The sequence below is a fragment of the Rana temporaria genome, chromosome 5 (genome assembly GCF_905171775.1).
Source record: "Rana temporaria chromosome 5, aRanTem1.1, whole genome shotgun sequence".
NCBI lineage: Eukaryota > Metazoa > Chordata > Amphibia > Anura > Ranidae > Rana > Rana temporaria.
The window spans coordinates 265,737,179-265,764,183 of record NC_053493.1 but is presented as its reverse complement, the minus strand read 5'-3'; the positions used below and the strand labels follow the sequence as shown (position 1 = coordinate 265,764,183).

Here is a 27,005-nt window from a genome sequence, read left to right as displayed (position 1 = left end):
TGTGATTTAAGGTAGATATTAAGGTAAAAAAACATATTTTTGTTATTTATGATGTAATAAGGGCAAATTATTTAGTCACATCACCCCCTGCCACCAACACCCCCCTCTGCGGGGCCACAATCTCCCTCTGCCTCCAATCTCCCTCTGCCTCCAATCTCCCCCAGGCCCCCTGCCTCCAATCACCCCCTGCCTCCATCGTGCTCTGCCTCCATCCCCCTCTGCGATGCCACCAACAACCCTTGTCTCCATCCCCCACCCTCTGCGGTGCCACCAACACCCCCTGCCTCCAATCTCCCCTGCCTCCATTGCCCCCTGCCTCCATTCCCCTCTGCGGTGCCAACATCACCCCCTGCCTTCAGTCACCACCTGCCTCCAATCTCCCCTTTCCTCCAATCTCCCCCTCTGCAGTGCCACCGCAGCCACCATCACCCCCTGCCTCCAGTCACCACCTGCCTCCAAGCTCCATGCGCAGTTCCAAGCCGAACCGATCTCGGCAATTTTTACTGGCATATTCCCGCAACCACGGACATTTACGAACGGGGAAAAAAAATTCCCGTTTTTAAGAAAATACGGACGGTTGGCAACACTGCACTAGAGGTTTACGGAGTCGCCATTATAAGTGGCTAATTGTAGCAGGGTTAAGAAGTGCCTTTACCGCATTGACTTAACGATACCACTGCATCCCAGTTGAGGTTTTCTAAAAGACCATATCTCAGAAAAAACAGCATGGCAGTATGTGTAATTAACATTACATTTACCTCCCGCTGTCCTTTTTAAAGTGGAACTTCACTCTCTCAATCAACTTTCACTTTTTTTTAATCCTTATGCTGCAAGCATTAGTAAATAGATAGGACGGTATGTTATATTTTCTTGCTTTGACTTTTTTTTTTTTTAAATCCTTTCCTAGGGAGATATCATTTTAATCTGCAATTCTCTACAAACCGCTTCCGTAAATAGTAAAAACATTTATACTATGATTGTTTTGCCGATCATAAATTGGATCTTTTTGCTTATATAGTACAGTCTATTAAGTTCGCAATTGCCATATTACATATCAATATTTACACTCCTCTATCCATGACAGTATTTGCCATGTAAACATGACTTACTAATACCTAGGGTTTCCCTCCTCTCTATGATTATGTTTGCTCTCTAACCCTTGGATTTCTTTTCTGAGCCTTTGATCTAAAAAAAACTGTGTTGGAGAGCTGATGAGAACGAGAGAGAAATATTGGAAAATGCTGAAGTTCATTTATATTGCATGTACAGGGAGCCAAAGAAGTGGTGAGCTATGGCTGCATCCTAGAAAAAGCTTGTTTTCAGCAGCTCCTGATTTTTATTTATTTTATTTTTTAATATATGGTTTTATGTAATGGTTTTTAATGGAAATAAATATTTGTATGCTGCTTTTGATAGATTTTCTAGAGTCATTAGTGCGCTGGGATGTAAAGTCAATGCATTGTACCATCATTATTCTGCATAGGTTCTAATCACTTTGTCTTTACAGCTATAGAGCTGAGCATCCAGAAGCCAGAGGGCACCTGAGCGAGGCACTCACAGAGGACACTGGAGTAGGCACCAGCGTTGCAAGCAGTCCCCTGCCCCTTACTACAGGAAATGAAAGCTTGGACATCACGTTGGTCAGGCATCTGCAATACTGCTCTGAGCTCATTAAGGTGAGATGGGAGTCTGCTTAAAGTGGTTGTAACCTAACGGCCGGCTTCTGTCAGGTGATACACCGAAATTAAAGTGATACTAAACGATTTTTGTTTTTTAAATAACAAACTTCACTGTGCAGTTCGTTTTGCACAGAGTGGCCCCGAACATTCTCTTTTGGGGTCCCCCAGCGGCTCTCGCGGCTCCTCCCTGCATCAGATAACCCCCTTGAAGAAGCGCTCTCCTGAGGGGGTTACCCTGTGGCCGTGCTCCCGAGTCTAGCATTTGCTTCCACAGACACGAATGCCGGACTCGACCCCGCCCCCCACGTCATTGGATTTGATTGACAGCAGCGGGAGCCAATGGCTGCGCTGCTATCAATCTATCCAATCAAGAGCCGTGTCTCCGCTGAAGAGATGTTTGGCATTCCATTTGTTTGGCACAAGCATGTTAGTTGCAGTCATGCACACCATATACACTATATTGCCAAAAGTACTTGCGGACAGCCTTCCCAGAAGAGTTGAAGCTGTCATAGCTGCAAAGGGTAGACCAACTCCATATTGAACCCTACGGACTAAGATGACCTGATATTTCGACGAGACAATCTTAACAATCATCTTCACCATAAACAAAAAACTGCTGTGCTACATATATCTCAAAAGTGCTTGAAGTATCTGCAGGCAGTGCTTTATTTTGGGTAAACAGATACAAATGCTACCCTTATAAAGCAAAGGTTATCTAAAAGAACTTCAAATCTCAGAACAATGACTGAGCAGAACTTATAAATTATGATGTTCTGTCCCGTAGAAAAAAAAAATCATACAACATTATTTTTAAATTGTAATTATTTATTTTTATTTGAAATAAAAATATTAAAACTCACTTTCTATGGACCTATTCACTTAATCACTAGAGTTTTAATACATTATTAAACTGCTGCATCAGTTCTAAACTATTTAAAGTACATATTCCTAACTTTAAAAAGTACCGTCTATTGATTGCACCCTGCAAACATCACATTCCTTATTTTTATTTGCTATGATCTGACTTTCTGTTGGAGTGTGGCTATGTTCTTTTTCCATTGTCCCACTGTATGTAAGAGCATAGCCACCTTCTCTTGTTCACTCCTAAGATGGACTGTGAGATGCACTATATTTCCAAAAGTATTGGGACACCTGCCTTTACACGCACATGAACTTTATTGGCATCCCAGTCTTAGTTTGTAGGGTTCAATATTGAGTTGGCCCACCATTTGCAGCTATAGCAGCTTCAACTCTTCTGGGAAGGCTTTCCACAAGGAGTGTGTCTATGGGAATGTTTGACCATTTTGTGAGTGCATTTGTGAGGTCAGGCACCGATGTTGGACAAGAAGTCTACGCTCTAATTCATCCCAAAGGTGTTCTATCGGGTTGAGGTCAGGACTCTGTGCAGGCCAGTCAAGTTCCTCCACCCCAAATTCGCTCATGCATATCTTTATGGACCTTGTTTGTGCCATCACAAATGCGCTTCTGGAAGAATGGTCAAACATTCCTATAAACCTTATGGACATCCTTTCCCAGAAGAGTTGAAGCTGTTATAGCTGCAATGGGTGGGCCAACTCAATATTGAACCCTACGGACTAAGACTTGGGTGCCATTAAATTTCATGTGCATCTTGGGCGTGAACAAGAGAAGGTGGCTATGCTCTTACATACAGTGGGACCATGGGGAAAGAACACAGCCACACTCCAACAGAATGTCAGACCAAAGCAAATAAAAATAAGGGATGTGGAGATGTTTGCAGACTGAAAGCAATAGAAGGTACTTTTTTTTAAAGTTAGGAATATGTACTTTGAATAGAGTTTAGAACTGATGCAGCAGTTTAATAATGTTTTAAAACTCTAGTGATTGAGTCCATAGAAAGTGAGTTTTAATGTTTTTAATAAGTACAGTAAATAAGTAAAATTTAAAAGGAAGGTTGTATGATGTTTTTTATTTCTATGGGACGCAACAACATTCATAATTTATATGTTCAAATCTCAGAAACATGACTGAGCAGAAGTTATTTTAGATAACCTTTGCCTTAGAAAGGTAGAATTTGTATCTGTTTACCCAAAATAAAGCACTGCCTGCAGCCACTTCAAGCACTTTTAAGATATATGTAGCACAACAGTTTTTTGTTTATGGTGAAGATGATTGTTGATAAGATTGTCAATGTACAGCACTCGTTGAAATATCCGATGATCTAACTTGGCTCTGGGGTTGGGCCATCCAAAGTAATAAAACTCACATAGAAAAAATAAAAAACAGTGACCAACCTAATAAAGTATATCAAAAACAGTGCAGCACATAAAATAAAGTGCATTAAAAATGAATGCATTTTTTAAAATTCATACACTCAGAGGTATGTAGCACCCCTGTCCTAAAACAGGGCTACAGGTAAATTTAGCTGTGCTGGGTGGTAGCTAGCCTGGCTAATTTGTAGGCTTTTTATGGATCAAATGGGTTTCCTCCTAATCCTGTTTCAGCTGTGGCTTCACTGTTTTGTCAGTAGCTGTCACTGTCACCTCTGGCATTAGTATGATGAGCTACAGTAAAGTCAGGTGGTCTGGGTCTTCTCCACCCAGGCCGTGGTCTGGTTGGTTGTATGAGAAACAGCTCCTGGCTGCTAGGCCTGAAGCCTGAGACCTATCCAGAAGCTCCCTTGGCTGCTGGGTCTGTTTGAGGCCTATCCAGGTGGAGGAGAGCCTGCTTAATACCTGGAAACAATACTTAGAGGGATGGCGTTCTAGAGAAGTACCAGAAGTGACTCTTCATGGACCGGGGACCCATGTGGTGGCTGGGAGAGCTTTAAGAGAGAACTTATCCAAGAGAATTCTGTATGATGCTGTAAGTAAAGTTCAGTTACTATAAGAGACAGCCTGTTCTACAAAGTACAGATGTGCTAGTTTAGCTTAAAGGCTCTTTTCCTGTACTTCTGTCTGCCTTATCTCACCTTTTTGTCTAAGGAGTCTGCCTGTCTACTGATCGTTACTATTTTTGACTAAGGGTGTTCTGTGCTCTACCCCTCTCTCCCACATTTTTCCTGTTGTGAGAAATACATTTCTCTTTGTTTAAGCATAAAAGTGACTGGTGCCCATCTTTCTACTTTGTACATCACCCACCTTGTCTAGTAAACTGCACCCTGAGGAGGAATGTAGGCCCTCCCTGCCTCTGGGGTTCACCACCAGGCCTCTAAAAAATTAGGGGGGGGGGCACTACAGGTACATAATTAAAAAAGTTAATCAATCCAAAAGTTGATAATAAAAAACTTATCAGAAGTGCCAATAAGGTGACCATAAATTGTGATACATATCTGAAATTCAATGAATGTCCATATGTCAAACCGCATCCACATATGACCTCCAAAACAAACATGCCTGACGAAGGGGTCCTGCGTGACTCTGAAACTTTGCACTCTACTTATGTTGTGATCATGCAATAAATTACCTATTTGAATGCTACTTTTTGTTGATCCATGGTGTGCTGGCAAATTTCTAATTTATGAAATCAAGGGGAAAGTCTCACAGCACACACTTTAGGAAGCAGACCCTTGTAGACTCCACACGTGAGGAGTTATCTGGGAACTTGCTGCAGGCTATTACATAGAACTCTTTTTGTGTGACTTTAATACAGTAGTTATGGGCCAGATTCACGAACAATTACGGCGGCGTAACATATCCCCTTTACGTTACTCCAGCGCAAGTTTTCGTCGTAAGTGCTTGATTCACAAAGCACTTGCGTGTAAACTTGCGGCGGCGTAGCGTAAAGCCGTCCGGCGCAAGCCCGCCTAATTCAAATGGGGCGTGTACCATTTAAATTAGGCGCGTTCCCGCACCGAACGTTCTGCGCATGCTCCGTTGATCCGCCGTGCTTTGCGCGAAATTACGGCGCCCCGACGTGTTTTTTGACCGGCGACGTGCGTTATGTCCTTTCGTATTCCCGGATGTCTTATGCAAAAATAAAATTGAAATTCGACGCGGGAACGACGGCCATACTTTAACATGGCTGGTCTTAATCTAAGCCATGAAATAGCAGGCTTAAGTTTGCGACGGGAAAAACCGACTAGCGACGACGTAAGAGAATGCGACGAAAATGCGTACCTTCGTGGATCGCCGTAAACCGCTAACTTGCATACCCGACGCGGAAAACGACGCAAACTCCACCCAGCGGTCGCCGAAGTATTGCATCCTAAGATCCGAAGGCGTACGAAGCCGTACGCCTGTCGGATCTTAGCCAAAAGCCGTCGTATCTTTGTTTGTGAATTACAAATAAAGATACGACGCGGCAAATTTGAAAGTAAGACGGAGTATCAACAGATACTCCGGCGTACTTTTTCTGTGAATCTGGCCCTATGTTTCCTGGATAGCATTAGGAGCTCATTCATTGATTTCACTTGGAATTGCTTGTTAAACTGATCCAGTTTTTTTTATCGCTTTGTTTTATTATAGCAAATAATTATATCAAGTCAAGTTCTATTTGTTCTAAGAGACCTGAAAAAGAAATTAGGCAAGCAATGCCAAGTCATCAAGAGACTTTCCGACATCAGTGGAGAGAATATGGACAACACAAATTCAGTTGTTGAAGGTAAGTTATGGCTGACAGGTCATCGAAGGCCGTGACTGATGGACACAGAACGGAGACAATTACTGTTTTCAGGAGCTGCACAGAGCAGACTAGTTTATTACATGTCTGGAAAAAAGCCCATAAAATGCAAGTGTTATAAACGGAAATTACCTCTGTTCCACACCAAAGCTTGTGAATGTCACTTCTCAGTTTAATGACATTACTAATAATAGTAGTGTAAGGTGGGGGCTTCTCTTGCAATGACCTCAGTAATCTTATAGCAAGCAATGTAAAGCTGACCTAAAAAAAAAAGACTGAGCAACTGCTACTAAGGAGTTCACTTTATAACAAGCAACTTAAAAAAAGCTTTTGGTGTAGCAGGCATTCTAAATTATCATGGGGGAGGTATAGGCTTTTTCTTTGAGGAGAATCAACCTTGGGTAGTATTTAAAACCGAATTACCTTAATAATGGATTAACATTTTTTTCCCCTGTAAATATGTATAATAGTATTACAGTGGAACCTTGGATTACAAGCATAGACCATTCCAGGAGTATACTCGTAATCCAAAGCACTCGCATATGAAAGCGAGTTTCCCCAATAGAAGTCAATGGAAACTAAAATAATTTGTTCTGCATTGACTTCAATGGCATGCAATACTGCATGTGGCCAGAGGTGGGGGGGGGGCGCGCAGGAGAGCCTCGGAAAGGCTCTGGGACAGCTCGGCTGAACTCTGGAAACCTCGGAATGGCTCAGGAACTGAGTATTTCCCAGTTTTTCCAAATGGCTCCGATCGGCTCCGCGCCTCGGCACCTCTGGCCAAATGCTGCACTTGCACACCGCTGTGGCTTGAATCCTGCTCGTTGTGAAAGACAACACTCGCAAACTGAGTCAGGATTTAAAAAAAAAAAGGTTGTACAGTGGAACCTCGGTTTAAGAGTAACTTGGTTTGAGAGCGTTTTGATTTGCGAGCAATTTTTCCCTAGCCGTCTTTCAGGACAGCCACCTTAGAGAGATCCCGGCTCCTCCCCTCCCAGGAAATACCGCCTTCAACCAAGATTTAAGTCTCATCCTCCCACTGGCCCCTCAGTTATGGTGTTTTCTCCGGTGGGGAGACATCGCTGAGGAACCGAGCTGAGCAGCCGGGGAGGCTGAGGCAGTTATTTTTGTTACCTGGTAAGGGGGGAGACAGTGGTCTCTCTTTCCCTGTCTGGTTCTGGGATGCAGTCCGGGGAAAATCCGAGTACCTCTCGGGGGATCAGGAAGGAATTTTTTCACCTGCTGTAGCAAATTGGATTATGCTTTGCTGGGGTTTTTCGCCTTCCTCTGGATCAACTGTGGTCATAGAATTGGGTATATGGGATTGTATGATATTATTATTGTTATTATTTAATTTTTTTTATGGTTCAACTGGATGGACTTGTGTCTTTTTTCAACCTGACTAACTTCGTAACTTCTTTTTTAGGGCTTGTTCATAATAGTGGCAAGGGCTGCCTCTCCTCTGAAAAGCGATTCATGGTCAGATTGCTTTTCAGATGCATTTGGCATGCAGTGAAGAGGTAATATGTTGCCTCCTCGCCACCTGGTCGGCTTCCTGCAGCAGCATGTGTACAACCCTAGCTGCTGCCTCTGAGCTATAGAGGGAGCAGTTTGGGTTGGTAAAAATGAGGCTAAGCTGCATGGTTTTACTGTGTGAATAAGCCTTTTTACACGTGTGAATAAGCCCTTGGTTCACATCTGCATATCTTTCAATTTTTTGAGATGGGAAGGAGGGACACCTATCGGCAAAATTATGTAGGCATAGGACACACCCCCTGCCACGCCTTCTAACGCAGATTTATACAAAATATTATTAGTTAAACATACAAGTCCTTTTTTTTTTTTTTTTTACCACTATTATTCCTTTATATTGAGTTTTGACCTTTACAAATGTAGCAATTTAGAAATTGGGTGAAAGGTTTAGCACTGAAAAACACTTTTTGTAAGATAACAAGTATATTTTATATACAACTATATAGATCAGACCAAAATGAGGGACAGATGAGGAGGAAAGTGACAGAGGGACTTTTTTCCAAATCAGGCACAGTCCCTCATAATTGGGGACAGTTGGGAGCTATGCATCTGTGCAGCTGTTGTCGTGCATGTAGGCAGCCCATTCATTTCAATGGGCTGCCCTACCCACAGAAACGCAGGGAAGGAAAGTCCCATCAAAGTATGGCAGGCACCTTTTAAAGATAGCTGTGACTTTAAATCGCACAGATTCAAACGGGTGCCGTTGAAAATAATGGGCTGTGACTTGTCCCATGACAAGTGGCACAAGTGTGAATGGAGACAAATCATTATCTAACTAGTGTTTATGCCTGTTATTCTACTAGTCATAACCCAGGGTTGTTTATAACAAAGGGCACACATACTCTAATTCACTTATACTTCCTGCTGATTTTCTTAAAGTGACCCTAGTAAGCTACATAGAAATAGATCATGGTGGGTTTCCTTGATGCATTGGTTACAATTTCTGTTATAAGTTGGATGGATGTGTTTAGTGGCGGCTGGTGCTGGAGGATTTTGGGGGGCGCACTCACCCTACCCCACTCTACCCTACTATTACGGCTCCCCTGGTGCCTGCAGCCGCAGCTTCTGTTTTGACCCGGTCTTCTTTACAGGTTTTGGGTCTTCCTTTTTCTGATTGGTTGTAAGCCAAACCGCTGGTATTGTAGGGTGGGAGGGCTCAGGGCGCAGTGCTCTGTGCCCCAAAGACACTATGAAGCTGACCAATTTGGGCTTTGGGATGTGGTCACATGCCTGTGAGGGGTGACAGACCTGGTAGAGACCTGTTGGTCCAGCGCCCCGCACAGTGCACGGCCACACAGATGGTAGCACATAATTGCCTGGTGTATGGTCAGTGTTGGAAGGGTCTCAGCGCAGTTGTATACCATCAACTGGGGTTTCCTAACCCTCTGTTATATTTTGTATTCTGACTTACTGCATTAGAGCTGGTACAAATAAAACTTGTTAGGTATGGGGCCATGTTCTGATTGATTGATTCATTTAATAGATTTATAATGCGCCAAATACTGACCCGTCGGGCCAGTGTCTAAGCGCAGAAGACATAACTGTAAATGGTTAAATCAAGTCAGGGAGGGAAAGAAATAGAAGGAAAAGAAAAAAGGAGAGCAAAAAAATAAAAAACAGATCACCAGGGAACAAAAGGGAGAACTAACATGAGAACTTCTATATAGAACAATCTGTTTAATGCAGTTTTTCTTTTTTTCCTCTCTAAGTTATCTCTGGATTTCATGATATGCCGTCACTATTATCTTTTTGGATGAAATGCTCTGCACCTACACACCTGTATCACACCACTGCTGAGAAAATGATGAAACAACTGCATGAAACATTCAGCCAAACTGTGAATGTAGAGAGCCCAGGACTTGCTGAAAAAGGTACATGCATGGGGACATTCCTTACCTGGGCATGAAGTCATATTTAAGTTATTTAAATAGTAAAGGAAACACATTACTACATCTCCTAGCAGGTTTTACAATCTCTTGCACATGAACAAAAAAGCCACCTTTATATATGTAATTTATCTGTGGCTTCGTGTGTGGTGCATCCTTCTAAAATATATTATTCCATACCAGTAATGAAAAGGAACTGGACAACTGATGCATTAACAAACCCTATTAATCAGTACAAAACCAATCGTAGAAGATTCTCAATATCAAGAAACTTCATATAGCAACCCGTTAAAACATGACAGATCTGTAACTTAAAACTTTGCACTTGGGGACACCCACATTCAAGTCATGCATACTGTATATGATTAATAAACACTATACAAAATACAGGGCAACATTGGCTGATAATCATCTTTCAAGCCTGAGGTCGCTGTTGATTTCTGAAATCTTCTAATGTAACCTGCACTAATGAGTATGTGTCAGAATCCAATTTCAGCAAAAAGGTGAGTATACAAAGCCATGTGGTTTATAGAGCTGGCAAATGGCAACCCACTTCTGTGCAGTATGTTCCATAAAAAACACAAGACGGGGTGATAAAGTGTGTCATAGTTCCTTCTTCCATACACTGGAGACACGTTCCCTACATTGGTGGTCACTTAGTCACTCTGGGGTTTTATACCATCTCAGCATAATACAATGTTCCTCAAATCTTGTTATATCAGAACGTGCACATTCAAGTGGGTATACCATATTCCTCCCACTAATATATCATCTTAGCATCACATATACAGTATATCACAGTTACAGATATGGATACATATTTGCTTTACAGCAGTATACTGTATATACATAGTTCATCTCATTACTCATCTGATAATCCCAGAAAGCTGACTGTGTGTACTTTATGGGGTTTGTAATTCTGGCTTTACCACATACTGCTGGGCACATACAGTAGTTTAAAAGTATTTCAAACTTTGTTATTTTTTTTAGCATTATTTGGAATTCTCTGGGCTGCAAATCAACTGGGAAAAATCCTGAATCCTCCCTTTAGACATGGGGGCCCCCCACTGCTGAGCAAGCCTCTTTCCTACTGATAAGGGCTAGTCAGATTAAATACCTGGGTATCCTAATCTCCTGATATCTGGAAGATTATGTTAGGCTTAACTTGGAACCTCTTTACTTGACAATTAAGTCTAAAACACAGACGTGATTCTGTTTTCCTCTTGGAGTTATGGGGCACATAACTCCATATCCTTAAGTCCATGGAATCTCTACTCAATACTTTTATATGGGGTACCTCCTGGCATAAACTGTCATGGTGAGCCCTAAAAAGTCCCACGAATTTGGGTGGTACAGCTCTTCCGGACCTAAATATGTATTATTTAGCTTCCCAACTATCCCATTTTGTTTTACTTTGATACGGGGGGGTAAGTAGCATTATATCACTGTAGTATGTTTCGACACTTCTTGTCCATTTATTCACCCCATCCAGTTTCTTTTGAGTGAAATACGTGACTCTAACAGGAAGGCCATGGGGGAATGATATATCACAATTGTAAAGTTTGGGAATTGGCTATGTGTAAAGCAAATGCTCCACCTTTTCATGACCACACACTCCTTTGGGGTAATCCTCATTTACCTGAACTACTTAAGGTGCCTGACTATGGGTTGTGGGTTGATAGAGTGGTCATATACGTCTTTAATGTTCAGTCTCAAGACCTGTTTTTCCATTATCTCCAGCTCCACCACGCTTTACACACCCAATATGGGGACTCCATCCCCAATCTTGATTCCCTATTCCTATTGGATGTACTTATAGGTTCAGACTCTCAAAAATTGAACTTTTTATACTTTCCTCCTACAACCACTAACTTTGCCTATCTATTGAAAACCATTGGGTGGGGGAGCTGGAAGATGAAGATTGGAATGAGGTATTAGAATCCTGTAAGCTAGTCTCTCCTAAACTTTCTGACCCTTGTATATCTTGCATAGAATACCTACTTAACCCTTGTTCGCCTATCTTGGTACTGGCCACAGTATAGTTCTCTGTGTCTCAGATGTGCTGAGACCAGCGGCACTTGTTATTACCTAATATGGTCTTGTCCTGTTATTCAAAGCTACTGGACACAAGTGGTCAGGTTTCTTCACGATCCAATGGGCTCTCCACTGACCCTCTGCCCTAAACTATGCCTTTTGGGATGCCTTCCTGATCCAGATAATGACAAACATCTTCATATTTTCCTGCAAGAAACACTTTTTATAGCCAGATTGTTGATTGCGAGGGTTTGGCCCAGGACACCACCACTGACCATCTAGAATTGAGTGGCGACCGTTAACACCACGTGGCCTTATAAAAAAAGTCTTATATATTCATAGAGGGTGCCCGGCTAAATATCATAAAATCTCGGATAGACGGTTGGAGAATACCTCTACATGCAAAGATGATTTGCGATTGTGCAAATGTCTACCTTTTGGGTACAATGCACTATTTGCAGCATATACTTAGTTTTGCACTACTGTGAGCCACAAGCTTTCCATCAATAGGAATTATGGATGACTGTCCATATGTTACTGTAATATTGCATTGTTTGGCTATAGGTACCACATGCCCTGTTAGTCTTTATTTGTCTGCTTTGCATTAAAACATCACCGGTTTTCTTTTTTGTTGTATCAATTCTATGTAGATATATAGGAATCAACCTTCCTGTTCTATTTCTCTTTCTAATAACAAAAAGTATTCCAAAGACCACAAGGCACATTATCAAACACATGTGGGGGATCCCAGCATTGCTGGATGCACCAACACTGAATGTGCAAGTTCCGATACAGGGGAGTAGATTCAGGTAGATTTGCGCAGTTTTTACGGAGGCGCAGCGCACCGTTTTGCCACTGCGCCTCCGCAAATTACCTGCGCTACCCTTGATTCACGGAGCAGTAGCTCCGTAAATTGCATGGGCGCTCCGGCAAAATGCCCGGCGTAAGCGCGCGCAATTTAAATGTTCCCGTAGGGGGTGTGTATCATTTAAATTAGGCGCGTTCCCGCGCCGAGCGTAGTGCGCATGCTCCGTCGGGAAACTTTCCCGACGTGCATTGCGGTAAATGACGTCGCAAGGACGTCATTTGCTTCAAAGTGAAAGTGAATGGCGTCCAGCGCCATTCACGATTCACTTACGCAAACGACGTAAATTTCAAATTTCGCGACGCGGGAACGACGGGTATACGTAGCATTGGATGCCCCTGCTAATAGCAGGGGCAGCATTACGCAAAAACCGACGTACACAAACGTCGTAAACTGCGTACGCAGGGCTCGCGTAGGGTTGTGAATCGGCGTTAGTATGCAATTTGCATACTATACGCTGACCACAACGGGAACGCCACCTAGCGGCCTGCATAAGAATGCAGCCTAACATATGACGGCATAAGGAGCCTTATGCCAGTCATTTCTTAGGCTGCAGTCGGCGTATCGAGGTTCCTGAATCAGGAGCATTCGATGCGCCGGGGCAAGTAAGCAATTGCGCTGCGTAACTATGGTTACGCAGGCGCAATTGCTCTTTGAATCTACCCCAGGGATTTCTTTAATAACGTGGGAATGTGCTGAGATGGGACATAACTCCAGAAGGATGGACCAAGCGATCACAAACGGAGGGAATATCCTATCCCCTCTGTATGGAAGGAGGAAATATAATACTTTGTTACCCATGCTTGAGTTTGTATGGAACATACCCCACAGTAGTTATTTGCCAGCTCTGTTAACCATATGGCTTTGCATATTTACCTCTTTGCTGGAATTGGAACTGCAGTTATATCCGCACACATATTTATAAGTCCATTTACATTAGGAGACTTCCTGGGAATTGGGGGATGATTATCAGCCTATGTTGACCTGTATAACAAGTTGGATGTTACCTGGTTTGTTTCCTATAAAGTTTAATTATATACATCATGCATAAGATAGGCTTAGACTGGCTATAAAAGTTTCGAACCATGTATGGGCAGGCTGAATGTGCCAAGTTGATCGATCAATCAACTGGGGTACAAACAGCCTGCCGGATTTTACATACGATTATGTTTAGCAGCTGTTATAGCCGCTAGCAATAATCACTGTCTTCTCCCAGTGGGGACAGGAGAATACAATGGCTCGGCGGGGTCTGTGTTGATGAGGGAATCAAGCTCATTTCTTTCTCGCAACCCATTGGTTGATCTGGCCAGCTGTATCTATTACAAAAGGAGTTTTTAAAACATTTTGGCAAATAAATTATAATGACTTTTTTATTACTTGCATCAACTGAAGAAAATGACAGACCTAATTTTATGTAAGTTGCATATTCACAATATATTATTTTTATTGCCTTCCTCAAACATCAAATTTTCTGACTGCTTCTCCTTAAATTTGATAATCATTCCTACTGCTATATGCCTCGTATAACCAAATGGCTTGTGGTTATGTATTTACAGATGTAGCATGGGGGGGGGGTGGTTATGAACCAAAGATAAAATGTGTTAAAAGTGTGCTTATATGCAGGGATAAGTATAGATGGATGTGTGGTTAGCATGTTGGTGGATGTTCATACGGTGAGAACAAAAGAAATCACATTTACTTGACCTATATAGTGTACACCAGGACTTTTTTTTTTTCTCAGAGAATAGGTGCAGGAGCGCAGCCAAACACCTCCCCCCTTCCTTTCCTGCTGAACATGCCGCAACAGTGGGAGGATCTTAAAAGGGCATTGTTAAATACCATAAATTCATTGTTCAGTAAAAGGGCTACATGCAGAGTTTAGAAATGTAATGCGTACAGACTGCTGAGCTTAGGAGAGCATTAGGTGCACTCCTGAACAGAGTGCAGAGTTCAGGAGTGCACTACATGCATAGTGCAGAGTTCCACAGTGTGCTGCATACAGAGTGCAGAGTTCGGAAGTGCACTGCGTGCAGAGTGCAGAGTTCAGAAGTGCACTGCGTACAGAGTACAGAGTTCGGAAGTGCACTGCGTACAGAGTGCAGAGCTTAGGAGAGCGCTGCGTGCAGAGTGCAGAGCTTAAGAGAGCGCTGCGTGCAGAGTGCAGGGCTTAGGACAGCGCTGCGTGCAGAGTGCAGAGCTTAGGAGAGCGCTGCGTGCAGAGTGCAGGGCTTAGGACAGCGCTGTGTGCAGAGTGCAGCGCTTAGGAGAGCGCTGTGTGCAGCGCTTAGGAGAGCGCTGTTTGCAGAGTGCAGTGCTTAGGAGAGTGCTGTGTGAAGCGCTTAGGAGAGCACTGTGTGCAGAGTGTAGTGCTTAGGAGAGTGCTGTGTGAAGCGCTTAGGAGAGCACTGTGTGCAGAGTGTAGTGCTTAGGAGAGCACTGTGTGCAGAGTGTAGTGCTTAGGAGAGCGCTGCGTGCAGAGTGCAGCGCTTAGGAGAGCGCTGCGTGCAGAGTGCAGCGCTTAGGAGAGCGCTGCGTGCAGAGTGCAGCGCTTAGGAGAGCCCTGTGTGCAGCGCTTAGGAGAGCGCTGTGTGCAGAGTGCAGCGCTTAGGAGAGCGCTGCGTGCAGAGTGCAGCGCTTAGGAGAGCGCTGCGTGCAGAGTGCAGCGCTTAGGAGAGCCCTGTGTGCAGCGCTTAGGAGAGCGCTGTGTGCAGAGTGCAGCGCTTAGGAGAGCGATGTGTGCAGTGCTTAAGAGAGCACTGTGTGCAGAGTGCAGCGCTTAGGAGAGCGCTGTGTGCAGAGTTCAGAGCTTAGGAGAGCGCTATTTACAGAGTGCAGAGCTTAGGAGAGTGCTATGTGCAGGAGTTCAGAGCTTAGTAGAGCGCTATGTGCAGAGTTCAGGAGTGCACTGCATGCAGAGCTTAAGAGAGGGCTATGTACAGAGTGCAGGGTTCAGGAATGTGCTGCGCACAGAGTGCAGGGTTCAGGAATGTGCCGCGTATAGGGTTTAGGGGTGCATATCTCACTGGCCACATTACAACCAAATCTACCCCCCCATCCCATCTAGAGAGTACCAGAGATAGGAGCTGCTGCAGAAGAGCAGCTATAACTTGCAGCAAGAGAGTGGCAGCTGGAGGCGAGAGGATGAGCTAATGCTGCCAGACAAGCGTGGCTGTGTAAACCCCCTGCCCCTTTTTTTGCTGTCATAGGGATGTGCAGGGCAGGAAGGGTTATATGCGGCTGCCGGGAGAGGTGTGCTGCCTGTCACATGTCACAGAAGCCTCCATTCTGCCACATTCTAATTAAAAAAAAGGCCCTGGTGTACACTAATGATATTCAGAATGTACAAGAAGACGGCATACTGCGTTCAGATATCTGACAGTCGTGAAGATTGGTTGAATGTGATTCACAGAACTTTTACTACACATTGAACACAGATGGCGTCATACTTTTAATATGTTTGGGTATAAAGATCTACTAAGAAATCACTTCTTACCAATACCTGCTATTGTAACATCTGTATATTTTAGGCTACTCTTGAATTTAGTGGCTAGTACAAAAAGACCTCCAACAGCCCTGATGTATCTGTTTTAGGTATTTTTGTAATGTATATCCATCCTTTTGGCAAAGTGTATATTTTTTACCATTCACAAACTTTTTCACGTTTCTTTAGTTTTCAGGAAGTTGATTGCTCAAAATCTAGACAAAGCAGAGAACGTGTTGCCAGCGAATCTGTCCACAGAAATCATTACGGTTTTCCAGTATTATGATTTCTTCAGCAGCCATAATATTTCTGACCTCAAAAGCTATTTAATTCATCTTACTAAGGAAGGTATGCTCTACGTTTTATATTTTTGTAATGTCTCTTTTAGGCCGCGTACACACGGTCGGACAAAACCGATGAGAATGGACCGAGGTTCAGTTTCATCGGTCCAAACCGACCGTGTGTATAACCCATCGGTCTGTTGTCCTTCGGTCCAAAATGTTAAAACATGCTTCAAAATCGAACCGATGGACCGCTGACCGATAGGTCCAAACCGATGGTTAGTACGCAAAACCCGCGCATGCTCAGAATCAAGTCGACGCATGCTTGGAAGCATTGAACTTTTTTTCAGCACGTCGTGTGTTTTACGTCACCGCGTTCTGACCTGATCGGTTTTTGAACTGATGGTGTGTACACACATCAGACCATCAGGCCACTTCAGCGGTGGACCGATGAAAGCGGTCCGTCGGACCGTTCTCATCGGATGAACCGGTCGTGTGTACAGGGCCTTAGAGGCGTAACTAGAACCTTCATGGCCCCGGTGCAAGAAATTATAAAGGGCCCCCCGACCTCCAGTCAGGGCCCCCCCCATGGCGGCGGAACGCCAGGACCCAGTCGCAAGTGCGACCCTGGTAGTTCCCCCACTGGGGCCAGTAATTTTTTTCACTGTTATTTTGTTTTTTTATTTCGTTTTTTACCAACATATATGATTTTTTTTACAATTTTTTTTTTTATTATTTTTGTAAAACATTTTTTTAGCCCAGTTGCAGGGCTTTAGTGAAATATAAGGGGTGTAAATAGACCTCTGATGTTCTTACCTTTAAGACATAGAAAGGATATTGAGGACACAGCCCTCCATCTCTGCCTCAGCTGCACAGAATGAATGAACAGGAATAGCTCTGTACAGAGCATTCCAATCATTCACAAATTGAAAAAGAAAATACGAAAACTGCGCTGTAAACCAACATGAAAATAAAAACTGTGGAAATTATCTTAAATATAAACAATATAAATACCACACTAAGGGCCCTTTCACACGGCCGGATCAGTAATTTGTGTGTCTGCAAAAGCTCAGCAGGGATCCTCCGTAAAATCCCCGCTGAGCTGACAGGGCGGTCCCCGCACACTGTGCAGGGACCGCCCTGTCTTTCCTCCGCTCTCCCCTATGGGGGATCGGATGAACACGGACCGTATGTCCATGTTCATCCGATCCGATCCGGCAGACGGAAGAAAAATAGGATTTTCTTCCGTCCGCAAATGCGGATTTTTGCGGAAGCGGACAATTACGGGTGTCAGCGGATGGTCATCCGCTGACACCCGTAATCACATAGGGACCCATGTATGTCCCGTTTTCATCCGCAACGGACGGATGAAAATGCGGACATATGGTCCGTACGTGTGAAAGGGCCCTTAGTGCATAAGTGTAAGGCCTTGTACACACGAGCAGACATGTCCGATGAAAACGGTCCGCGGACTGTTTTCATCGGACATGTCTGCTGGGAGCTTTTGGTCTGATGTGTGTACACACCATCAGACCAAAATACCCGCGGACAGAGAACGTGGTGACGTAGAAGACACCGACGTTCTCTAACACGGAAGTACAATGCTTCCACGCATGCGTTGAATCAATTCGACGCATGCGTGGGATTTCGGGCCGCTGGTTATACGTCATAACCAGCGGACATGTCCGAAGAGCCATACTAACCATCAGACATGTCCAACGGACATGTTTCCAGCGGAAATTTTTAGCATGCTTAGAAACTTTTGTCCGCTGGAAACCTGCCTGCTAGGCCGGAAAACTGTCCGCTAGGCCCTACACACGGTCAGACATGTCCGCGGAAACTGGTCCGCGGACCAGTTTCAGCGGACATGTTCGGTCGTGTGTACGAGGCCTAAGTGTACCCATACGATTATATATTAGATAGTATAAAAGTCCAATTGCCAACAACTAAATGGCAGCAAAAAGGAAAAAGAAAGTCCTGATATGCTTAAAAAAAAAGTGATTCCACAATGACAGAAACGTGAAGAAAAGCCTATAATGGCACCAATATCACACGTATCCCTTCACCAAAAGTGCAAGCCTGCTTACCAGAACACAGGCTAAATAAGCCTGGAAGTCAAACACACTCTGGACTGGAATAGGTCGTTAGAAAGATGGACGCGGGAAATCCGAGCGGATCCAAAATCGATCTCCTCAATTTACACAACTGGAGGGTGGATGGAAGTAATCGTTGTCTTTGTGAGATGAAACGATCGTCGGGAAGTTGACGCGCTGACATCTTCGCCCATAGGACGGGTGTCTGCTTGCCGGCCGGCTGTTTGTTTTTATACGTGATTTTATTCAGATGCTTTTGTGAGTATATCTGATTTTTTTTATATTAAACTTTGTGCATACAATATTATGCTATGCAAATATTTCTTCCCTCGGTAATGTACGAGATACCTGCTGTGAGTGAGGTGATCGCTTCCACTCGGTTTTGGATCCGCTCGGATTTGCCGCTTCCATCTTCTTGGCGACCTATTCCAGTCCAGAGTGTGTTTGACTTCGAGGCTTATTTAGCCTGTGTTCTGGTAAGCAGGCTTGTACTTCTGGTGAAGGGACATGTGTGATATTGGTGCCATCATAGGCTTTTCTTCACGTTTCTGTCATTGTGGAATTACTTTTGTTTGACGCATATCAGGACTTTCTTTTTCCTTTTTGCTGCCATTTAGTTGTTGGCAATTGGACTTTTAGGCCGAAATCACACTAGTGTGGTGCGAATTTCAGCTCTCTTATCTCTGCAGAGAGATAAGAGAAGTGTTCAGCAGATTAGCAACGTTTTAGATGCGAATTTGGAGACCTGGGAGAAGTTCCAGGTGAGAGGAGAGTGGGGGAGAAGTGTATTGAGCTGAATGAGAGAAATTCCTGAAGAGAACTGAACACATCTGCGAATTAGATGCGTACCCATAGAAGATAATGGGACTGAATTCGCACCTGAGCCGCACCGCAAGACATAAAAACCGCACATGGTTTGGAGGCAATGCGCAGTGCGAATGCATCGCACATATGTGAACCAGCCTCATTGAAAACAATGTATTTTGAAATGTCCTGCGAATTGGATGCGGTTTAAGCCGCACTCAATTCGCATAGGTGTGAACATGGCCTAATACTATCTAATATATAATCGTATGGGTACATTTACACTTATGCACTTAGTGTGGTATTTATATTGTTTATATTAAGGATGATTTCCACAGTTTTTATTTTCATGTTGGTTTACAGCGTAGTTTTCGTATTTTCTTTTGCTTTATCATTTGTGTTGTCGCACAATTTTTTTACTGCTGCTTTATATTCATAATATTGCATTTACTGCCAAGTTAGATGCATTTTCAGTATTTCACTTATTTGTATTGTGTTTAGTCACCATTAGGGAGCGCAGTATTTTCTCTTCTTTTCTGATTCACACATTGAAGCATAGTAAACACAGTTTACTATGCCTCCGTTATGAATTGACAGAGTCAGTTATTTCTTGCCTTAAGGCAATTTGTGAAAGGAGCCAGCAAATGACACATTTACTGGCCCCTTTCCCGCTCTCTATCCTGACATATCCCTCGCAGCAGCCGGCGGGAGAAGGGAGCTGGCATCTACAGGGGATGAGGGGGCAGATAGTACACAGGAGCTTGGGGGCGGCAGGAGGTGAATAGGAGGGGTGGCATGTAGAGGAACCAATCCCCTTCATTTTTCTCTTACAGCCTTTCAGTGGCTGCAGGAGAAAAATGGAGGGGATCAGTTCCTCTATATGCCACCCCTCCTATCCAGGTGTATAGGGGGCTGCTTGGGCCCCATGGAGAATAGGCCTAGGTCTCAATTGCGACCCCTGTATGTACGCCCCCGGTCTCTCTAAATCTTAAATGGAATGCTTCTAAAATATATGCCTATTTTATTACATACCATATATATTTTAACCTTCTAGAAAATAACTGTTTTTGTAGATGCCTGGATATTTTGTTTAAGACAATTTCCACTTAAAATATAAATCCCTTTATTGCTGGTGACTCTTCCATAGGGCAACATAGCAGGACTTACTGAAACTGCGAGTTTCACTTTAATTTGCTTCTGAATCTGCTGGTGAAATCTGGTATCACCATGAAAGCATATAGATACAATTGTCCATTTATTACCTATTGTATCTGAATGGTCACACCTTTCTCTGACAGATTCTGTAAACAATACTGAGCAAAGACGGTCTGTGTTGGGGTGGAGAAGCCTCAGTGTTGTAAATAAAGGTGTGACAAATAAATGGGGAGTTAAAAATCCCCTTTAAATAGCACATGTTGCCATATTTTGAATGGAAATTTCAAACTGCTTACTGAGTGCACATGATTTCTTCATTGCTGTATCAGTCCATCTTGGCATCATACAAAACAAAAAATAATTGAAATTAATATATATAAAAAATTAAATAAAACATCAGATAAAAAAAATCAACATAGACCAGTTTTGTCTGATATGACTAGGTATCTGTGTATCTAAAACTGCAATTTCTTTTTACTGTATGATTTTGGAACAAGTTTCCAGCGTAGCTTATTGTTTACAACCCGTGACCCTGTGACCCATTTTCAGCTGACAGTGGGCTAAAGTCCGCTATCGGCTGACGTCATTCAGCCTGTCCAGGTGCTAGATCGATCCTGACTTTACAGTCGGGATCCACCCAGAAGCTTGGACCAGCAGCTGGCTCAGCCTCTCAGCGAGCTGCTGGGAGACTGAGCAAGCCCCTTCCACCCCTCCACAGCCCAAAGCTCCAGTGAGCCATGGAGGGACAGAGCAGTGAGCTGGTGACTGATGGTCATGGCTCTGCTCAGAGCGGAGCAGTTCTCAGTGTAGAGGTGTCAGGGGACAGATCCAATGCTGCATCCACCTAGGTGAGTATGCATGTTTTTTTGTTCTTCTCTTTTAACTGTATCTGAGCACCACAAACTGAAACCGCTGTATAAGTCATTTTTGATATTCAAAACAAATCACCCATCTATCTATGTCTCAATGCTTGTTTTTGTTGAGAAATCACTTTCTAGCCATGGCCATCTTGAGTAGGGACAGATGATTCATGTAGCATTTACTTCCTGGAATCCATCTGCCTTTTGCTCAGGCATGCACGCAGGAGGGTGTGCTTAGCTGAGAAAGCCGTTCCTCCAGATGAAAGAAAAAAAAAATGCCCATGAAGACTCCTGAGATACATGGACATTTTGGCGTAGGCCAGAAACCAGGAAGCAACTAATATTGATGTCTTTTTTTTCCCACAAATAGAGATTTCTTTTGGTGGTATTTGATCACCTCTGCGTTTTTATTTTTTGTGCTATAAACAAAAAAAAAATTCAATTTTGAAAAAAAATGAATATTTTTTTTTTTACTTTCTGCTATGAAACACACCAAATAAAAAATATAAAACTCAAATTTCTGGATCAATTTAGGCCAATATATATTCTGCTACATGTTTTTGGTAAAAATAATAACAATAAGCGTATATTGATTGGATTGCACAAAAGTAAAAGTGTCTACAAACTGTGGGATATTTTTATGGAATTTTTTTTATTTGTACTAGTAATGGCTACAATCAGCGACTTCTAGTGGGACTGCGACATTGCGGCGGACAAATTGGACACTAAGTGACACTTTTGGGGACCAGTGACATCAATGCAGTGATCAGTGCTAAAAAATACACTGTTATTGTACTAATGACACTGGCAGAGAAGGGGTTAACATCAGGGGCGATCAAAGGATTAAATGTGTTCCTAGGGAGTGTTTGCTAACTGTGTGGGGGGGGGGGGGGTGGTTTAGCTGTGGGAAGGCAAAGATCTGTGCTTCTGCTTGGCAGAAACATAGGATTTCTGTCTTCTCTACTAATAGAACAGAGATCTGCCTGGTTTACATAGGCAGACCGCCACTCTGCCTCTGTCGGGAATGACCAGCTTATTGGCTCCCACCAGCGGCAGACCCGGAAGTGCTGCTGCATTCACATCTTAGCGTTTTGAATGGTGGGCAGATTTGCCGCGATATCAGTCTGCAATTGTGGCAACCCGCATCCTGTGAAGCATGAACTTTTTTTTGGGCAACAAGCTTTACGCGATGCGGGTTGCCAGTGAGATTTATTGTGCCAAATACGCACTGCGATTTTAGGTGAGCTTCTTTTGATCTATGAGTTTTTGGCCCAAATAGACTTTAATGAGATTGCCTGAAAAAAACATGCGAAAAACACGTGTGTGTATGTTCACATGCTAAAAAAAATAGCCTATAAAAACGACCATCTCAGCTCAAGCGTGAATGCAGCCTTACAAAAATTCTAACATAATGAAATCTGTTTAATAGGCTATATAGGGACCACGATATATAAAATTAAAAGTACAGAATAGAGATGTATCCACAACAGTGAACAAGATTAATTTCTTCATTGTAAAACTAAACCTGACTGATTATAGAAGCCATCTAGATGTTCCACCTTTGCACCATTTCTGGCGGTAAATCTAAGCCTGTGCAATGAAATGGGAACCGTTGCACAGGTTGGAATAACATATATTATTATTATTAATAAGGTACTTATATTGGTAAAAATAAATGTGAAGTCATCAATGAAAACGAATTACATTTCAGTTACACTGCTGTACAGATTTGTATGTTTTTTTTATATCCCAGTGTTAGCTCTGCAGATGCTCCAGACGTCAATGGATACAAGCGTGCTGGATAAAATGACAGATTTAGATACTTGTAATTTACCTCAGTGCCAGGAATTTGTGACATCCATTACACGGCTATCCACTGAGAACGACAAAGATGTCAATCAAGCACTGGCCTTACTTTCATCTGCTGCTTCCACATTGGATGAGTTCACAGAAAATGTGAGTAGGAATGTCAGATAAATGTCAGAGATGGCGAGGAGAATTCATTTGTAGTGATTATAATCGTTGGGAACTATTATTTTATACAATGCTGAAGATCATTGTCATTACACAAAGTTTCCAAGATAGGAAAGCCTGCTTTATCCAAACTATTTATATATTGAAGCTAAAGGTGAATCCCAACTCATTCATGTTCTCAGTATCTTGAAAAAGGGCCCAAACTACGATACTCTCTGGCATTGAAGTCGTATCAAAGCCGGACCAAAGTAGTGCAAGAACCTTTTCTAAAGTCCGACCAAAGTAGTGCAGAAACCTTTTCTAAAGTCGGACCAAAGTAGTGCAAGAACCTTTTCTAAAGTCAGACAGAGGCTCCTTTCACATTTGTACGACTTCAAAGTTCGCGGCTGCGATTTTGCCATGATTTTGGATCAGTACTACTTTGCCACAACTTTGGCATTAACCAATGAAAACATACATGGTGTGAGGTAATTCCTTTTCCTGCCATAGTTGTTTCTAGTTCCTGTTTGCTTCCTGGTTGGTGTGTTGTGACAGAAAATGTTTGCTACTCAATATATTGCCACAGCAGTTGTCATTGCTGCTGCAGCAGTAGCAGTGCATGAGGAAGAAGAGGAGGAGAAGCGGCGGACAGGGACAAAGACATCTCTTTTTTTGGGCTGTTTGGAGCACATTGTTCCTGAGGGGATAACCAGGAAGTGAATGTGTGGTGGAAAAATGTGCTTGAGAGGGGCTACTATGCTGAAAGGATTGGGTGGGACAAGGGTTAAAAATCTTCTTGTGCTTACAAAGTTGTACTAAAATCGTACTGAAATCGTGTCTATATTATTCAGGTAAGATTTGCATGCTACTTGAGGTTTTAACATTGAGGTCTATGGACATCAACTCGCGTGGAAGTTGGACCAAAGTAGTGCAGGGACTACTTTGAAGTCAGCACTACTTAAAGTAGTGCCAATATGAATGGTGTTCATTGAAAATCATGGAGAATGACTTGTCATACGATTTTGCAGTACAAAATGGTGAGACAAGTCGTATAAGTGTGAAAGGGGACTAAGGCCCCTTTCACACTTGTACGACTTGTTTCACGATTTGGAACTACAAAGTAGCAGGACAAATCGTTCCCCGTGATTTCCAATGACAACCATTCATATTAGTACGTCTTCAAATCGTGCTGACAACTCATGGGGCCCCCAGGCAATATAAGATTATGGGGCCCCTGGGCTTACAGATGGCCACCATGCCAGGAGGCAGTGCAGAGGCGGGGCAGCTAAAATCTCTGGATTTTCACATCAAAAGCATGTCGGTTTCAGACATATCAGGGACAGATCTAAAAAAAACATAGATTTTTACATACTGTCCCTGGTTTTACTGAGCCTGGTAACCCTGATGGGGCCCCCTAGTGGCATGGGGCTTTCGGGCAGTGTCTGAGTGACTCAATGGTTAGTCCGCCCCTGGTTACACATGTCATGTCATTCCCTGAAATCACGTCAAAAGCTAGCGCTAGTGTGAAAGGGGCCATAGGGAAACCTTGAACTTCACATGTCACCCAACTTGAGGTCTCACAAGTCGGATCCTATGTCACGTCAGTGTGAATCAAGCCCTTTAGTGTGTGTGTTTGTAAGTAGTGCACAAGCCTAGCGATAATTGTCTCAGAGACCAAGCACAATGCATTGTGGGATGGAGAGAGAACATGTTTACTCCTTTTCATGACAAACCCGGGCAGGCATGGAAATGGTAGTATATGGCACCAAGGGATACCTCATATAAAGCTGCAAGCTTACGTTTATTAACCGCACATGATAGGAGCACTTTAATTAATTTAATTAAACCAATTTGTTTTCTTCGGTGGATAAACCAAGCTCTAAGCATAACTTAGCCAAAACTTATGAGATCAATTCTGAAGTGTTCAGATAATATGAGGAAACCTATAAAATTCAGTACACCCACACACATATTACGGGACCACTAGGCTACAAAGGAATTTTGCTATCCTACGTGGTATAAATGCATGAGAAGAAATTGATCGAGCACACCGAGTAGATTATGAACAATATTTGCATAACTTTATCTGATCTTGATTAAATGAAAATTATCACAAAACTGATCAGCGCTCTGGACTTTGGAACATGTGATAAGACAGGGGTTATAAATCAAAGAAAATGTATCTTTTTCCTTGATAAATGAGTCCCACCATTTAATGCACTTTGTAGACACCTGTATGACACTGAATCTATACCCATTTTGTTGCACTGTGTGTGTGTGTGTTGTTACTGTATGTCTATATTGCCTCTTTCACGTGGATGTTCCATTTGTCCGTTTTTATCCTTCTGTTAACGAAAGAAAAACGGACATCAATGCATCTCTATGGAAAAATTGATGTAAACGGATGCGTTTACATCCGCATCCGCCAACATCCTTTTTTTTTTTATTTTAAAGCCCTGTTTTTGCATTGGTAGTGGATGTAAACTGATGAAATACTAATGTAAAAAAGTGATTGAACTGATGCAACAAATGGAAGGCCTATGTAAAATGACAATGGGCCATATTCTCAGTAGAGTTACGACGGAGTATCTCAGGAAACTCCGTCGTATCTCTCTTTTTTGACCCACGTATCTATGCGAGTGATTCCTAGAATAATTTTCGCATAGATACGCTGAAGATCCGACATGTGTAAGTCACTTACACTGTCGGATCTTAAATGTAATTCGCCGCCAGCCGCTAGGTGGCGTTTACGTTCAGGTCTCATTTGTTTATGCAAATGAGCCTGATACGCCGATTCCCGAACGAAATCGCGTCGCGTAACCGTCGCTTACGTCGTTTGCGTAAGCGTAAGATTACCCCTGCTATATGAGGGGTAACCTTACGCCAGTCCTACGTATGCCATGTTAAGTATGGCGTCGGGTTCGCGTCGTCTTTTCCCGTCGGGTACGTCGTTTTCCTAAGTCGTTCTTGAATACGACTTTACGTCAATGACGCACACGTCGGCGTCATTGACGTTTTCCGTCGAGAACTGGAGAATGCGCACTGGGCTATTTTAAGCCCGGCGCATGCGCAGTTCGAACGGCACGGGGGCGCGCTTAATTTAAATACAAGCCGCCCCCTTGGAATTACGCGGGGATATGCCGGGCCAATTACACTACGCCGCCGAAAACTACGGAGCAAGTGCTTGAGGAATACGGCACTTGCTCCAGTAAGTTGCGGCGGCGTAGTGTAAATAGCTAACGTGAGGCCGCCGCAGATTATTGGAGAATCTGGCCCACTATCTCTGTGTATCTCAAAAAACATCAGACAGATTTCTCAGTAACCTAGAGGTCCAGCATTTAATGATTTGGTTGTGGATTTGCCCTGATGTTTATGTATATCTTATGTCTGCGAGAGGTAGTCACGATGTAACCGATTCAGATGTAATAAATCGCATATCCTCATAGAGACAGGGCACCTTTATTTTTGAGATGTCTCATGCCTCAACGGTATTATATTAATATTTCTTAGGGCCCTTTCACACAGGCTTTCTGATCAGGTCCGCCTGTCAGCTTTTCAGGCGGACCTGAACGGATGCTCCATTCAGCCCTATGGAGCGGCAGATGTCAGCGGTGACAAGCTCGTGTGAAAGGGACACAGGAATGTTATTTCAAAGAAAAAAACGGATGACGTTTACATTTATTTTTCATCAGTTTGTCATCTGTTTTTTATCAGTTTTTTTACATCCACCAGCTAGAGTCCTTAAACATTTGAGTCCCATAATTGTTTTTGCATGCAGAAAC

The 27,005-nt window shown here is 43.1% G+C and overlaps 1 protein-coding gene across 4 annotated transcripts in view; it reads left to right on the top strand.

The window, feature by feature from the left end:
- Positions 1–27,005, top strand: part of RIPOR2 (RHO family interacting cell polarization regulator 2) — a 231,532-nt gene that overhangs the window by 167,144 nt on the left and 37,383 nt on the right. For 3 of the 4 annotated variants that reach the window (XM_040353811.1, XM_040353813.1, XM_040353812.1), the window contains 5 exons: positions 1,508–1,676; positions 6,125–6,260; positions 9,521–9,682; positions 16,267–16,425; positions 23,024–23,226. In XM_040353811.1, coding sequence (XP_040209745.1) covers positions 1,508–1,676; positions 6,125–6,260; positions 9,521–9,682; positions 16,267–16,425; positions 23,024–23,226 — 829 coding nt within the window. The remainder of the gene's footprint in view (positions 1–1,507; positions 1,677–6,124; positions 6,261–9,520; positions 9,683–16,266; positions 16,426–23,023; positions 23,227–27,005) is intronic. The other variant, XM_040353814.1, reaches the window with a different exon arrangement.